The 17,425-nt window shown below is 34.9% G+C and overlaps 1 protein-coding gene across 1 annotated transcript in view; it reads right to left on the reverse strand.

Annotated features, from left to right (window-relative positions):
- The window catches only part of RP1 (RP1 axonemal microtubule associated), a 186,622-nt gene that overhangs the window by 42,105 nt on the left and 127,092 nt on the right, over positions 1-17,425 (reverse strand). The window contains 7 exon segments of the mRNA XM_071804102.1: positions 4,949-5,088; positions 6,419-6,551; positions 10,283-10,369; positions 11,390-11,571; positions 12,065-12,196; positions 13,773-13,851; positions 16,662-16,813. Coding sequence (XP_071660203.1) covers positions 4,949-5,088; positions 6,419-6,551; positions 10,283-10,369; positions 11,390-11,571; positions 12,065-12,196; positions 13,773-13,851; positions 16,662-16,813 — 905 coding nt within the window.

The following is a 17,425-nucleotide window of genomic DNA, read 5'->3' on the forward strand; positions in this document are numbered from 1 at the left end:
CCATCTTTAGGATTATGATGTTTGGAAAGACAGATTCCTTTCAGTACTGAAGCACCTTTTCCTTTCTGATACTAAAGAAAGATATTATTGGCTGACATTCATATTTGGAGATCCTACTCAGAAAATATGTGAATCCTTGAATATGTAAATTTTTTCTTGTTCATGATCATTGCATCCTAGGCATCATGAAAAACATCCCACTATTTTGGGCAGAAAGAAACCTCAGATCTTCAATTTACTTACAGAAGTCCCACGAAAACTGAAGCTCAACCAGTCCCTCACAACTGAAAAAAATAGTATGCATTAAATATCAGGATAGGCCTAGTAAATTGAACTTTGGTTTCAATAAGACATTTTATTTTAAAACATTTTGAGGTCTTTCATATTCTAAGACATCCTATGTTTCAAATGGGAAGTTTCGTATTATTCAACCCTGAACAGAAATACTGACACTGTTGATGACTATGAAAACAAAGGAAGATACTGACGTTAGAAACTATAACTAAGGCTGTGCATGCATACAGGCAAGAATTGATGTGCTCTTCGGATGTAAATAGACATCTGTTTAAATATTGCTACAGCTACCAGTAAACAAAAGCTAAATGGCAACTGCACTAGTGCATGTTGGGATGAATAAATTATGTGAGAGAATGAATGTGTTCCGTGCGAGAGATAATACGAGTGGGTGGGTAGATACATGGGCATGTGTGTGGGTGACATTAAAAAAAACCCAGATGGATAGTAGAAACAGATGCTATAATTTTTATTTTTTGCCAACCCATTTGCCACAAGGCAGAAAAAAGCATGAGGACTAGAAAGCAACAAAGAGATGATTTTTAGAAAGAATGTCATCTGGTCCATTCTCCTGTCTGTGTCAGACTACTCTGTACAATGTGCTCAGAAAAATAAAAAAAAAATCAGAGTTATTATTCCTATCACAGTCTTAGGACTTCAAGAATTCTTACCTTGTTATATCCACAAACTCCCCAAACAGTTACCATGGCAAGTTATGCCCCTTCATGTAATGTATATGTAGCCTAAAATAAGATCTAGCTGTGAGGAACATCTTGTAAATAACTTTTTGGGATCACTCATTGTTTTTTAATTTTATTCCTTTTAGTTCTGAGCCAAATATAATTTTCTTGTCAGTCTACGTGACCCTTGACTTAGAGGAAATAGCCTGTATTGCTAATATTCATGTTCCTTCACAGCTAACTCCTCATGAAAAAGGGACCTATCATTAATCTCATTATTTGTGATAATAATTAACAGTCATTAGACAACAGTGGTCATAATCACCCATTGTTGTCAATGAATTCTCATAATAATACACTAAATTGCCAACTCCCTCAGCATTAGCAAGAATGTACTTTTGGTTGATGTCATTACATTTGCTTTTTTTCTCCCTCAGTATGAAGACATTTGGAACGGCATTAAACACACTACTGGAAGTGTAATTAATGAAAGCCAAATGTATTTTATTTAAATTGTCTTGCTTTAGACAAACTGTTAGCTGGACAAAATTACAATCCCCATTTATTTAACCAATTAAATTGGTGAAAAGGTTATACATACAAGTAATTAAAGAAATATAAACCAGCCTTACTTGCTACAGTAATTAAATCAACTATTTTCTTACACTTTGTTGTAATTTTCTGTATTCATAGCTTTTGCTTAAATTCCGGTCCTTTATCTATCAAGAGAGATCCTTTTTTTCAGATCTCAAGTTTCTTTAAATTCGTTTTGTTTGCCCATCTATTCCATATTTTCCAGGGATATTGCTTACACAATCTTGTCCCTCAAGACATCTTGCCCTTTACATCCCTTCCTTTCATCTTCTAGTATTATATACTATCACTAAAAGCTCATTCTGATTTTTATATTAATCTACTTCCATGTATAAACAACATAAGACTGGTAGTAGCATGTCAGACCGCAGATCCGTTTAGTCCAGCACCCTGTTGCCAACAGCTACCAAAAACAGATTTCTAGAGAAGAGTTGAAAAACAGGACAAATATATAGAGTTGCTTCTTGAATATAAAGTCTCTCAGGCAGTTTGTGGTTCAGAGATTTCCTAATCCAGAGATCGTGTCTTTGCACTTAATAGCCCTCAGTGGAAAGTTGTTTTCCATGAAAATGCACAACGGCTTTTTGCACCAACATGCATTTTACCATCTGCAACATATTGTGCCAGAAAGTAAAAGAGATTAATTATGCACTGTGTGAAAAGCCATCTCCTTTTGTTTTGAATCTGCCACTGCAGGTTTCATTTAATGCTCTTGAGTCGTTGCATTTCATGAGAAAGTAGAATTACTCACTTTCTCTATGCCATTTAATTTTTCTTATCTCCCTCTACCTTCCTCTCATCATCCCTTTTCCAGGCCAAACAGTACTTGTTTGCTTAGTTGTTTCTTGTATGGAAGATACTTCACATCACTTGACATTCTTCTTGCACTTCTTCAGACAAGTGAATCAGAACAAAACACAGCATCTATTATGTATCCACACCAGAGAATTTACTTGGTGGCCCAACTGTATTTTCTTTTTTGGAGTGGCTGTTTTTTTCCTTTTTCTAGTAATTTCTAAACATTTGATCTGTTCTGTTTTGGTTTGGTTTTGCATCTACTGAGCAATGGGCTGACATGATTACAGAGCTATCCTAACATCAATGTCACTTTCCTATGGGAAATGTTATTTCAGAACCTATTATTTTGCATGCAAATTTAAGGGAGTCTCCCCCTCAAAGACGTTGCTTCACATTTAAGTACAATTATTTTCATCTGTCATTTTATTACCTAGTCTCTCAATACAATGAGGTCCTTCATGCAATCTCTGTCACCAACTTTCGTATTTATGACCTTAACTTAGTACCATCAGAACACTTTGCTGTCTCACTGCTCAATCCTTTCAGAAGAACCTATTGCACAATGATGAAACACGAACACCTAATATATCTAAGCTGAAGAAAGCTTTCATTGTCCACAGTACAAATACAGATCAGCTGAAACAAGGGGTCTACTTGGGAAGACACTTAGCACCCTGTTGCTCAATATAGTGGCTTTGATTTCTTTAACACTAACAGCTGTGTCACTGACTCCGTACTAATGTCCAGCTTGAAAGTGCCAAGTATTTCTTTTTAGACCTCCAGGTAATGTCACAGACTATGTACCTTTATGTCTTTTATTAATCCTTCTAATGGTCTATAAACATTTTCCCTCAAAAGTGCCAAAAATTAACCCGTATTTTTAATAATATCATCCAGGTAATCAACAACACAAACCTCTGCCTATACTTTACTAGTTCAGTTTGGACTAAGGCAGCGGGATTCTGCAAACAAGGACATCTTAAAACAAAACAAAAAGGGGCTGCAAGAGTCTACAAGAAAAGGAAAGAAAAATATGCCTAAATACTTTGAATAGGAAGACTGTGGCCCAATTATTAAATATCTCTCAATGTATAGTAATTTCACAAGGTACCAGGACGCTAAATACTTTTATGACTCTAACACTAGATTATTGCTCTGAAAATGAGAGATTAAGAATATTTTTAAAATAAATATTTAATTTTCCTCAGTAGTTAGTAAAAACAGAGGTAACCTTCATTGATATGTATAATCTTACTTCTTCTCATTCTTACCTAAATACTTGTTTGTCTTCATTTTACAGTAGGAAATGAGGGACACAAAGAAGGTAAAATGAGACCTGCATCAGGAAAATCAGTGGCTGAGTTTAGAAATGAATGTAGGCATCCTGTCTGTGGATGCTCTGTACACTATGTCACACCATCCATTTAGAGGAACAGTTGCCTGAAGATGGTACCTAGAGCTAAGCTGACAGAACTCTGACAAAGAAGGAAAAAGAGAAGCAGAGGAGGTGATGGTAAATTTTTAAAAGTTTGCAAACGTATTACCAGAGTCAGAAAATGATATAGAAAAGTGTAAATACAATAATTAAAAAGGCATTCTTCTACACAAGGAACAATGAGCAATCCATCGACAAAACATGTGCAAAGGATAGAGGTCTATAAAAGTACGAATATCAAAGAGAAGGTGACAAGGAAAAAAAATTCAGTGTCTTCCAGTAAAAGAGGGGAAATCAGAGGAAACTAGTAGGTGAAATTTTACACAGCTTGCAGGTCAAGTACAGTCCATACTACCACAGGACACCGTGAGTGCTTGTCATATGTTTAAAATCCATGGAAGAAAAATGATCAATGACTATGGAACATAAGGATGACATGGGTGGTTTCTGTGTTTCTGTGCTCAAGAAAATATTTTGACATTATAAAAGAAGAAGAATCGTCTAAAGGCAAGGCTAGCAGAGCAGTAGAACAGATTGCCTAGGAAAGTTATGATAGCCATGAGAGATCTTAAGAAATTGTATGAAATAAATATGGAGGGTCCTGCTTTGTTGTACAGGATGAACTGATCAATTGAAAGGTCTCTTTAAATCCTATCTACAACAACAGATTTTAATGCAGCAGCCACAGGAAATAGTTCTGATATTTCTGTATCCGCTTCACAAGTAGCTAAAAACTAAATCAGGCTGGATGGAGCTCTGAGAAACCTGATCTAGTTGAAGATGTCCCTGCTCATCACAGGAGTTGTTGGACTAGATGACTTTTAAAGGTCCCTTCCAAATCAAACTATTTTATGATTCTAAGAACTATACCATGGAATTTTATATATTGTTGTGTTCTATTCCAGTTTCTAAGAACAGTTCTTGATGGTTTGTGGGTTTTCCATTTATTGATACTTGAACTATTCTTACACTGTAATTCAAATTCGGGTAAAACATCCATATTCAGTAAGCAACACATGTTGTTCACAGGTAACTATGGCACAACATCAATGCTTGCATTTAATAATTGAAAAAGTATGGTATTGGAAGAAAGTAATAAAATAAAACACATAAAGCAAATAGGCAAGGAAAATAACTCAGTACTAACCTGTCCTCTTTCAAAATTTGAGTGTCTTAGCCTCCTTTTGCAGGAATCTCCTTGCTCTCCAAATACTGTGATAAATACATCTGCATCAGTCCCGGATGCAGGCAATGTTCCCGTATGAATACTGATTGAGTAAAGAACTTCTGTCAAGAAAAATAAGTGACACAAGACGTTATCAAATCAACCTATTCAGCAATGAAATTACCAAACATTATAAACCAATTTATTTTAGGCAAAAGATTAATTTCAAGACCAAGAAATGAAGTTATAACAATTGACATTAATGTTCACATCACAGTACAACACAGTACAGCATTAGAGATGAAATGTCCTTTATGAATCAATGCAACAATCCTTGTTTACATTACAGAAAAAGTAAATTCTGTTGTAGTTCTGGAGTCTTATCCAGTGGCTGCTAAAATAAACTGAAAGAGTCACACTGATCCAAGGCTTTGTAAAAAGCTTTGAATTCTTGTAGGAATTAAAGATCTTAAATAGACTTGGGGTTTATTAACTCTAGCAACATTTTACCAAAGAAAAAACAAAGATATAACAGATGGAATCCATGTTTTGTTCTGGATCAGCTGAATTCTGGTTTAGTCTGGCAGCTGATAATTATAGGCAATATCAACCAATGTGTTCAAGAGAAATGACTCAGATATTTATCTAGATATGTATTGTTATGATTATTCTTTACCACAAAGGATGGTTTGCCATGACTTTTGGCTGATCAGTTATATAGTACATCTTCTCTGAGGCAGCATGGCAGAGGATTTTTTATGAGTTCTGTAAGCTCTGTGAAGAACTAAATGTTATAACAGATTGTTAAGATATATTTCCATTTGCAGTCTATCCTTCAGTTAGATATTAAATGCAAAAAGTTTTAAATATTTTAACTAAGACTTTTGTTCAGAGGGTATAAGGAATGAGAATTTTTTCCTAAATATTTTATAAAATGGGATCAGAACAAAGGAAGATGTTATCATATTTTAAATACAATGATGAAATGAAACAGAGCTACTGGGGCAGAAATGAGGCTTGAAGAACATCTAAAAAAGATTGTATTTTCTTTCTGTGATTCATGCTATTGTGACTTTGCACATGCCTTTTTAGAATCTGTGGTTTAGTTCCTCACCGAGTGTAAATCAGTCATTTTTTGAAAATTTCAACAGAAATATACTAATTGGACTTTGCACATTTTTCAGACTTCCAAATTGGTACTTGGCCTGGTGAAAACAATATATCAGCTGTTATAAAACAATAAAATATTATTGAACAGTACACCGTATTAAAAACTCCCCAGTTTACACAGATATATTAACTGGATCTTTAAAAATAACTTTGAGTGTTTTTTTAATATACGTAAAGTGTTTTGTAATCTTGCCCATTGTGTTCATCCCACTAAGCAGTTCACAGTTTTGTGTGCATGTGTGTGTGCATTTGCTCGTTTCTTTTTTCAGTTCAGCAGCATACCCCTGAGAGGTGGCTTGTCTGGCCTGACTGCTGCTAGCTCTGTCACGGTCTCAGATCCATCTTCTCCAAACAGATATTGGTCTTCAGTGTGAAAGCCCAACTCTTGTTTGGTGTCCAAGTCTTTTAACCGAAGCTGTAGGTAGAATCAGAAGAAGAAATTTATTTATCTGAATTATTTCATTTCTCATTTCCATCTCAAGAGAAACTGTTGTTTCTTCCTTTTGTTAACACCTGCACACACTTTATAAAAGATACCTGATTCTGCATAACAATAGCTACAGTAGTTGCTACCAGTCACTGATTCTGCAGCCTGATGTTTATAGGTGTATTCTCCATTGCATGTTTTCACAGGCATAGGACCCATTTGTAGGGAACTAATGAAGGATACAGATTAAATTGACCTGTATATACTTGCAATTTCAGAATGTCAAATGAATGCAGTTACATCAGTCTTAACAGCATACACCTATTTTGCAAAAACATTTGTTTTGTTGCTTGTTATTTGTTTACATGTGACTTGCTATGTCTCAGGTAGGATTTTCAAAGCAGGCAGAAATTAGATGTCCAATGGCCTTCAGTGGTCCCTGTGGAAAAAAGTTATTTGAAAAATGAATTCCAGTTGAAGGTGTGAGTTTAGGTCCAGCCTCATTCCACCTGACTTTATACACCCAGTGGAGACTGACAAATTAGGTTCCAAATTTGTGAATTTACAACCTCCAAGCCAACTGAGGAAGCACAGCCTTGGGAGCCCACCTATTCTAGCTACTAATATAGTCAATATGAAGATCAGATTAACAGGAGGGCAACTCAGATCATGAACTTTATCCAAGGTCAGTTTATAAAATACAGAATGACAAACCATCAAGGATATGCAGAAACTTTTCTGCTAGATATTATATGCATGATTGAACACGATACATAGCTAATGACTACAAGTCTGTAGACATAGTATCTTCAGCCTTTAGAATCTTTTGAAATAGAAATAGAATATCCAAGACATGAAAAACAAAATAAAATTAAACAATAAACTTATTTTCATGAAGACATTAAACAAGTGAAATTCTTAGCCAGGTATTCCCAAAATTACTGTGGTGACTTACTACCACTACTGATACCAGTGGCAGCAATGAAAGTTTGTGGATCACTATGTAGGATACACATACCACTGTTTGGAAATCCTGAGCAAATATTTCCTTACATAGACTTCAAGCGCAAGTTTTTAAATGCATAAGAAATTATAGAACTGAATTATCAAATTTAAATTATTAGGAACTTGGCAGTTCCACTCTTAAAAATTTTGTCAGACTATCTTGCCCTTGAGTTCCTAGAAATGTAATTACTGAACAATTTTCATTCCTGCTTATGTTATATGCCCAGTGCTTCACAAGATCAAGCAAAAAGCTTCCGAAGGAAAGCAAACAATTTCCCATGGCCATTTCCAGAACTAAACTGCTAATTACTTGAATAAACAGTGTTTTTCTTACAGATAGTATTAAATTCCATTAAAATTGCAGCCAGTTGTTTACCCATTTTGGGGCTTGCAAAACTTGGTTTTCTCTCACTAAGTGTCTTCTTCTCATGTAAAAATATCCCCCCTAACTTCTACCAATATAAACATCCCTAACTAAATATCAATAAGTATCACAAAGGTCTATCTGCATTATTAATATAATTGGACTAAATGTTACCTGCATATGCAGGCAGACAGCCTACAGAAACTGGACTCAAAAAAAAATGAGATGTGTAAATTTATACAGACTTTGGTCTTAATATAAAATGCATCTGACAAATTCTTGTTAGTTCAAAGATTACATCTAAGTACTTAATCTCCAAATCATATAATGTTTCTATATTCTATATAAAAGTAAAAACAATTTTGTACTTCATTTTGGAAAGGACCGGAAGCTATTTTTAAGCAAGAAAAAGCTACTCATGCTACAGTGCATAAATTTTCAAAAGTCACAGAAAAGACAAATTTTAGCTAAGGTTGTATAATTTTCTACAAAACTGTGTAGAAAACTGTAGGAAATAAGAAGAAAACTCTGGTACTCTGAAACTGCTGTAAGCACCTGAATCAAAAGAGAAAAAAAAAAGAAAAAAAACAGAGAAGCAAAAGGGATGTAGGGATTTTATCTCTTTTTCAGGCTTTGCAGTTTCATCTGTAATCTGTGTTTTTCTGAAATTTATGAAATTTTGGCATTTACGTCTTTAAATTAAGGAGAAAACAAGGAAGTGAAGTCTTTTCAGTTGGGCCTGGCTTTGACCACTGATTCATAGTGAGCTTACACATACTGACTGCCTCCTATAGTTTCTATTTCTATACAGCATTTGAAGCTTTTACTGCACTGTAAGAGTCCTATTAAAGGAAAAACAACTTGTTACTTTTTCAGTTATGCTTCCATGTCTGAATAACTTATAAACAGATTAATAAATGAGTAATAGATGATATAAGCATATTACTGGCACAAACAGTATATGTTATTGTGGCTTACATTTTGGATTGTAAGTACACCAGTAGAAGAGACTACATAGGTCTATAACAACTATTGACTTCTTGTGGGCTGTAAAATTTATAGCTACTAGTAAACCAATTATTAAATAACTTTTGAAGTATGTAAAAGTATAAGCAAAAAATCACTTAGTCTTTTGCAGAGGGTTGTCTTTTAAAAGAAAACAGAAAGCAAGCTATTACATTTATTAATTTCCTGCCATGTTTTGAGCCACTGATTCTGAAGGCTGAAATCTTATATTACATAATCACACAATGGATATAGTGAGGGTAGTGTCAAGATATTTTTGAATGCTTTATCAATGGCCTAGAGATGCATATTTAAAATGAGAAATCTGTTTCGTTTACCTGTTCTTTCCCTTGTAACCTAAACTGAGACTACAAAAATTAGCTGACAAAGAACATATTTGAGGAGAAAACATGAACAATATAAAATCCTCCTCTATCCTCAGAGGAGCTCATAAACTCAGACTTAATGTTCCTTTGAGGAACATAAGCCCATTCACATTTTACCCTGGAATGCATCTGTCGCTAACATTTCCCATCAGAACAGTTTCTAGGCTTTTTATCCATTTAGGGAATCACCCTTTGATCTTCTAAATCCATAGTAGGGTTAAAGTACTGTGTGGCCCAGTTCAGAAAAACATTCTTTTACTAACTTCAGAATAATTCAGTGCAATGTCCACAATGATTTTTGGGCCCTGGCCTGCAGGTAGAGCTCATTGACATGATTTTTCTTTGCATTAACCTTCAAGTTTAAGGTTTTCCCCGAAGTCCAAGCATTATCAAGCACACCACCTTTTTATACTGTCTTCCCACTTACCCTGAGGAAAAGTATATGTTTAAAATCTGGTTGAATCATAAGACTGGCAACATTAGATCATTTCTTCATCCCTTTCTATGGGAGATCTTAAGCACATATTAAACTACAATCTGATGTTTAAGGCCCACAGATGACTATGTTTTAATGAATAAATACGAAAGTGTCAGCTTAATTGGTTTCCACAAGTAGATTGCTCTGTGTCAGGAGATTATTGGTATTTGCATGCAGGGATTAACATTCCTAACATCAGCAGAAAACACTACCTTCCATGTCATGATTGTGCTGAACAGATTTGCATATCAGTGAACAGGTATATACACTATGTGCACTTCAGCAGGCACAAACAAGGTAAATCTGCCCATAGATTTGGAGGCTGCTGGCAATCATCCGTAGACATCAGGAAACTGAGCCGAAAGATGAGTGTCCTTGCTACTGTGGTGCAAAGCAAAGCTAACAATCTATCTCTCAACTAAAGATATTTACTGGTGTTATGAAGAATGTTAGAAGTTTATGTGTAGCATATTTGGAATACCTTGTGAAGTTTAATTCCTCTTGCCAAGCATGGATCAGATAGCACAAAGGAAATTTTTGTTATATCTCCAATATCACCAAGAGTAAACTGTTAAAAATAAAGAGGAAAAAATAAGTATACATTTTAAGTAACAATTTGGATGACATATTTTAAGACCAAGTAAAAAGATGAATAAAATAGGTAAAAAATACTAGTCAAAGACATTAATGTTAGGGTGAGGAGGTCCTATTAAGATTTAAAGTTAATATGGACTCAAATTTGTACCATTATTTATGTTTATTTTTAACTATGAGAACTAATTGCAGAGCCTAGGCCAACATGCAAAAAACAAGGAATTGCATGACTGATTCTGTGTTTCCAAGATTAATTCATACTACTGTTCTTTTCGCTTTCCTATTTACCTCCTCTTCATCACACGTTTATTCTCAAACCTGAACTGAAATTTTGAACTCAAGATGATTTTTAGCCCCGGATATTGGTTCTGTTCTCAGCTATTCTACTACTCAAAAGAAAGGATGGCTGATTTCCACAAGTCACTTATAGTGCTGCTTGTAGCTTTTCATCCTGTGGCAGTTAAGCAAGTGATGCCTCTTTTTTTTTGTTTCTTTTTGCAAAAGATAATTAAGGACTATGTTTTCTATGTTATAAATAAAAACCTTTTGAAAGGGGTGACCCAGGTTCACACACCTGTCCAGAAGCTGCCATTAACTTCATGTGCAAACTACAGAATAGACATCCCAGGCCCAAGCTCATAGTAGAGAGACACAGTTTTCAAGTAGTGAAAACAAATTGTTTGAGGTTTGAGAAGTAGAATGTAAAGGAAGTATGGAATAGTTTCATTATTTATTACCTTATTGGTAAGGCCTGTTAGCCTTACTTCAAAGTCAATGAGGCTTTGTATGTTAAAGTTGGCATTTGCTCAAGAGAGTTTTCATAAATGATATGTGTTAGCCCACATGTGAGAAGTTGTCTAAGTGCTGTTTATTTAAGACATAGAGGTATAAACATTAACTGACAAACAAAAAAATCATTCCATACATCTTCACATACATTGGCTACAACTGAAACTACTCGCTGAGACTTGTGTGAAATAAAAAAGAAACCAACCAAAAATGGATTATCATTCAGATTCTGAACTTTCTGTGAAGATGATTTCCCTTTTTGTCCAAATACAACAACTTGAATATCTGGAACATCTTCTGGTATTTGTGTACAGTGCACCCATGTTTGCCAACGTCCTCTGCTTTTAGTATCAACATTTTTTGGGCTAAGAGATGTCACTGGTGTTTCTGCATTGAAAACAAACATTTATTCAGAGCCAGTGGTAAGTTATAAAGCAGTATAAGCCAAAAGATAGAAAATTACATTGCCTGCTAGTGCTGGATCTAGCACAGGTAAGTCAATCAACAAAGCCATAAAACCCCCATTATTCATTTTATCCCCATGGTGGTATTAGAAACCCAGACCAGTTGCTTCATGATTCCATGTCACACCTGTGCAGGGACCATGTCTATCTTCTCTGTATTGTTTCAAGGACAGGATAAGTACTGCCAGTGGAGACTCTTTAAATGTTGCTGTTTTCGTCTTCTCCATCCCAGGCATAATTTTCTCCTCCTTGTTTACAGAACGCATAATTCACCTTGGTCAGGGCCTCTGCCCCTCACCATTGGGGTACCAATGCTCTGTTCTGCCTGTATTGTGAAGTAGCCTTGTGCTGGCTCTGTTCTGCTCTGCCCCAGAGTAGTAATTCACGTAAACGAAAGACATTTCTCCTGGTATTACCTTTGAGTGGGATTACCACTTCTACAAAATCTTTCTTGGAGTGTTTATTGATCCAGTCATTGTGAACAAAAACATGTGCAGAGAAAGGGTAGAAGACTTCTTTTATAACAACTTTTTCCAAGAACCAGTCATCTGATTGAAAATAAACAGAATACTATTAATTTATACCTCCTAAGCAACAAAATGTTCTACATATGCAGTCAGAAGTTTCTGTCTTTAGAAAATCAATACAATGTTTTCTAAAGACAGAACTTTCTCAAGGAAATAAGACTTCTGAAAAGATATTGGCTGTGTAAATATGTGTTTATGTCTGTTCGCCTACATTTCAAAACATTCAACTATCTACAGATCTTGTCAAATTAAACATAGTTACAGATTTGATTTAATGATCTATTAGTGTTGCAAAGGACAGAAAGGCTTCTGTGTGAGATCTCTGGACACAAGAAGTCCCCAGTAGGGAATGATATTATCAATGTCCTAAAGGAAAAAGAATCAGGATTTCTACCATGTTATCCATCAGAAAACCCACTCAGCCCACAGCTTTCTTTCTGTTGAGGTTCTATGCTATCTAATAAGGCACAATCTTCAGATGAACATTTTTTCTTGATTGAGACCATTTTGTTGATTCTCTGGAAACAAAGCATTTGAACACTCAGACTTCAATGTCTTTGTAAACTTGATTATACTCCAAGTATTGGTGAAGTCACTGGAAGTTTGATCATCCATTTAAATGTTACTATCTAGGAAATGTATAGGAAATAGTCCCCAAATCAGCCTTTCTGAGTTTAACCTACAGAGTCATCTTATAGTCTTGGGTTTAGTTTTGTTTTGTTTTTTTATAAAGATAAAAGAACAAAAGACTCAGCTCTTGAACAATCTTGTCTCTGTTATCAACATTATCTGCAGAAGTAGGATATCTGTAGAATCTCTGTTCTGTTACCTCTAAAAAACACTAGGCCAAAATTGTAGCCAAGACATTGAAGAAAAGATGAATTCATTATGCTCCTTGCTGATGCTATTTTCAAGAAGTAAGCAGTTTTCTTTAATTCCAGCAGCTGCTGTGGAATCAGAAGGAGGAAAAGAAAAACTGCTGCAGGATGAAGTGGTCTTTTTATCTGCCACTTGACCTCACATACACAGAATCCCTTAAAAAGTAATATATTTCTCATGGTTCAGAAGAAAAAAGTTATGAGACCAGAACAGCCTTTCTTCCATATTCCACTTCTCAATCTGATTAACTGATTTTCTGTTCTTATCTTTACCTAGAAGCATTTAGTCCTGAAAAAAAAAATCTTTTAAAATGAAAATGTCCATCATTTAAAAATAGAGAGAAAGAAAGTCAAAAATTGCAAAAGCATGGTGCCGTATTGTTTCCTGAAAGCTTTGTTCCTCTTACTCATAAATACATAGTCACATTTATAGATACAAGTTTCACATATAATTATACCAGTTTATATTTTCACAACATCTCCTAGGAATCCTTTGCACATTTTAATAAAACCAAGCTGCACACTTGACATTTATAGTCCAACAGAAATAATGAACATCAGAAAATGGAGAGTTATGTCAGATTTTCTGGAACTTAAGAAAAAAAAAACCCACTTGGGATTTTTGATCTTAAATTTAAGACATTTCTGAAGTTCTAGGTTCTCCTAATTTTGATAATCTACATGGTTCTTCCCATACATTAGTTGAAAAAATTGCTGACCTTTTTTTAGACTCTTAAATCCAACAAGAACTTGATTCAGCCTGCCAAGGTATACTGCTTTGATTTTGAAAACATCCACCTGCAATATGAAAATAATTTAAATGATATTTTAGTTAAACTTAATACGTATCTGCTTTTGAATATTTATCAGTTTAGTCCTGTGTGTCTGGTCATTGTTTTGTATCTCAGTGGAAACAAATTTATCTTGTTTATGTCTTTCCATTGTCTTTGTGTTCATAATTAAACATTACATAACTGCTATTTCCTGATCCAGAGAATATTGTGAATTATGAATTTCCAAATGCTGCTGTATTTAATAGGAATTCATTTTGCAAATATCAGATACACACACTAGCAATAAAGTGCTCATTTATAATACTTTCATTGACTGAAATAACCAAATCATATAATTTACTACTTGTGTTGAAACTTACTTTGATATAGAACCTAATCCAACTGACAGTGATGAGCAATAGTTGTTTAATAATTCTGAAAATCTGGAGAAATTTAATTTTCACTAAAATTCACAGCTGATATAGTGGGAATTAGGCATGTAAATAGGAATGAAGTGAATAGCATCTGGGAAGGTTTCAACCACTATGTTATTGGGATAAGGATTTTTCACTCAAACCATCTCTATAATAGTTCAAATTTTCCACATACAACAGACTTGCATGATGACTACACATCATGGAATCTTCTCTTTTTCCCTACTGTAAATCTTCATACTGTATTCACCTTCTTGGTATATACATGTTTTTAATCTTTGCACAGTCATCTTTCTTCATAATCAATGGGAAAGCTCACATAAGTGTGTGCATGGAAACTGGGGACATACATTGCTTAACGTGTGCTTGTTGGCTTTTTTGAACTGAGTCTGAAGAAAAGAGGCTTGGAAAAATACTATTCATGAGTGGATTCATCTACTCTTTTGGGAAACAAGCTGCAGAACATAATCTCCATGAGTAAGTCTGTTTTCTTTATTCTTGTGACTCATCCTGTTGTAGACAGAAGCAGTAGTCTTGGAAAGGTTGGGTTGAAAACTCGGTTTGAAGACGAAAGTTTGGGACCAATTTGGGGGTTTGAAAACAAACAATAAAAGTGTTGTATTGTTTCCATAGTTACTGCCAAGTACAATGACATACAAAAATTCATGCTACCTGTGAAAACCGTATTGATCACAAGAGTCATTTAGAAAAAAAGAGCAAAGACTAAGAACAGAGAATTAGCCATTTGAGAGTAAGTTGAAGCAAACAATACTGTGAGAGGATGAATACCCAAACAGTTGCTACTTGAAATATTTTCTATAAGAAGAAGATTAGGATGCTACAGGCCAGGATATAGAAAAGCCTTTTAGAGTTTCAGACAAAGGATTTATCCTCCTGAGCAGGCTCATTCAAAAACTGACACAGAATCTGGATTACACAGAAAAAATCCTTGTGAATTTGCAAATGAGTTCTATTTCTACTGGAGTAAGTATTCACAGAAGTAAACTGTATTGTTCACATATTTTTCTATATAAGTTTTATTCTGACAGAAAATTTAACATAAGTTCTTACAGAATAAAGAATTTAAAAGAATCTCAGGACAGTTCAGCTTTTTGAAAGAAATAAGCATCAGTCCCTCTTTAAGCCTGTTCTGTTACCTTATCCATTGCAGCAAGCACTCTTGCTGTTCAGATTTCTCTAAAGCATTACCTTAAAGATATGCTGTATATAACTATTATGTATATCATCAAAAAGATTAATCTATAAAATTTCCCGCATTACTCCTTAAAGCCAGATGAGCCCTACTATCATGTCATTATTATTTTCAGATTTATTTTGTGAAGTCTGAGCTAGTAGTTTGATCAGGTCTTGATGAACATGACATTGGGTATGCATATTCTCTTCCACAATGGAGAAAGAAAATACAAGAATACAGAGGACATGATGACTAACAAAGGTGTAGCTCAGTTTTTATACAAAAAAATCATAGTGTCTTCTAGAATCTTTAGAACTGAAAAGAAAAACAGATAAAATAAGCAGAGGTATGTTTAAAGAATAAATGAAGCATATTGTAAACAGATTTCTCTAGATTTCTACATCAGAGAACAAACTAATCTGGGTTGGTTGGCAGCAATGAAATACTTCCTCCTGCCCTCCCCAAAAAAGGATTCCTATGTACTTTACCATGATTTTATGATTCCTTTAAAACAAAAATAAAAAAATATTCCCTACCTAAACTCAGAGCAAACAGTAGGGACTGGTATAGTATCAGCTAGACATTTATTTTAGAACTGAAATACATATTTCCTTTTGATCTGAAGTTTGCTTTAGTTACTTTGTTCTTATGCCAAAAAACACTCCAGGAATTACTCTTCTAGGAAAAGCCCTTTAAGCCTCAAAAAGCAAGAACATGTTTACCACGTTTAAAAGCAATAAGTGGGTGGAAGAACTGGAAACATGAAAAAATAAAACTTTGCTTGGAACACTGATTTTAGTGTTCAAGAAAGCTAATAAGAAAGTGTCATGGTCTAAAGTAGGTACAAAGGCAAGATATCCTACAGAAATGTTATCAGTTCTATCAGTCGTATCTTAACAAAGCAGTGAAATGTCCCTAGCCTTAAAAGTATGGAATATTAAAACAGAACTTTTAGAGCATATTTAGTCCAACTCCATATTAATTCATCAACTTAAGCGTTTCACTGTTGTGCAATGCTGATGATGCATAAAAGAAGCATGTTACCTATAGAGACAATCAACTCTTGGGTACACAAGAAGATTATGTCTATATGGAATGCAAAACTTTAGTATTTTTGATACTCTGTTCATGAAAGGTTTTATGTAAACATATGTTTTCACAAAAAGACATTCAAAGATTTAGTTACACTTTTCCTTAATGTTTTACCTGCCCTCTAGGGAAAGTGATCAGGCTGTTTCTTGAGTTAAGCCATCGTTTCCCTGAGTCACTCTTTTCTCCTTGTATACAAAGATAGGCTTCACCAGTGGCATCTGCTTTCTTCAAGTCTCCTGTATGCAAATGGATTGTGTACTCCACAACTTCAGAAAAATAAACATAGAGAAACAAAAAGTCAGCAAGAGAAAATGCTCCCTGTCTTCTTGCCCAACACCCAATCCGTGGTAGAAACCATTGCAGATTTAATCTCAATCCCATACTGTGCCACAGGACAGGGAGCACAGGTCTCTTCAGTCCTGGTGACATACATAAGCAAAATGTTCCTCCTGGATAACTCCCTGTTTGCCAATGCACAGAATACAGATGTGTTCTGCTCTGACACTAGTCCCAGAAAATGATCACTACTGGCTGTTTCTTAGGGCACAGGATCTCCTATGTACTGACCCCTTCTCCTAAAGTAGAGAATCTTTTCTAAGAAACGCTTCATGTTTACATGCTCTTTGGAAAGTGATGATTTCTAAGACTATTTACTCATATTCCTTCCTTCCTTCCTTCCTTCCTTCCTTCCTTCCTTCCTTCCTTCCTTCCTTCCTTCCTTCCTTCCTTCCTTCCTTCCTTCCTTCCTTCCTTCCTTCCTTCCTTCCTTCCTTCCTTCCTTCCTTCCTTCCTTCCTTCCTTCCTTTCTATCATTTTCTCCTTCGAATAATGTAAGCCACTTGTAAAGTGGCTTAGAAGAATGCTGGGACCTCATTGTC

The sequence above is a fragment of the Patagioenas fasciata genome, chromosome 2 (assembly GCF_037038585.1).
Source record: "Patagioenas fasciata isolate bPatFas1 chromosome 2, bPatFas1.hap1, whole genome shotgun sequence".
In the NCBI taxonomy this organism is placed as follows: Eukaryota; Metazoa; Chordata; class Aves; order Columbiformes; family Columbidae; genus Patagioenas; species Patagioenas fasciata.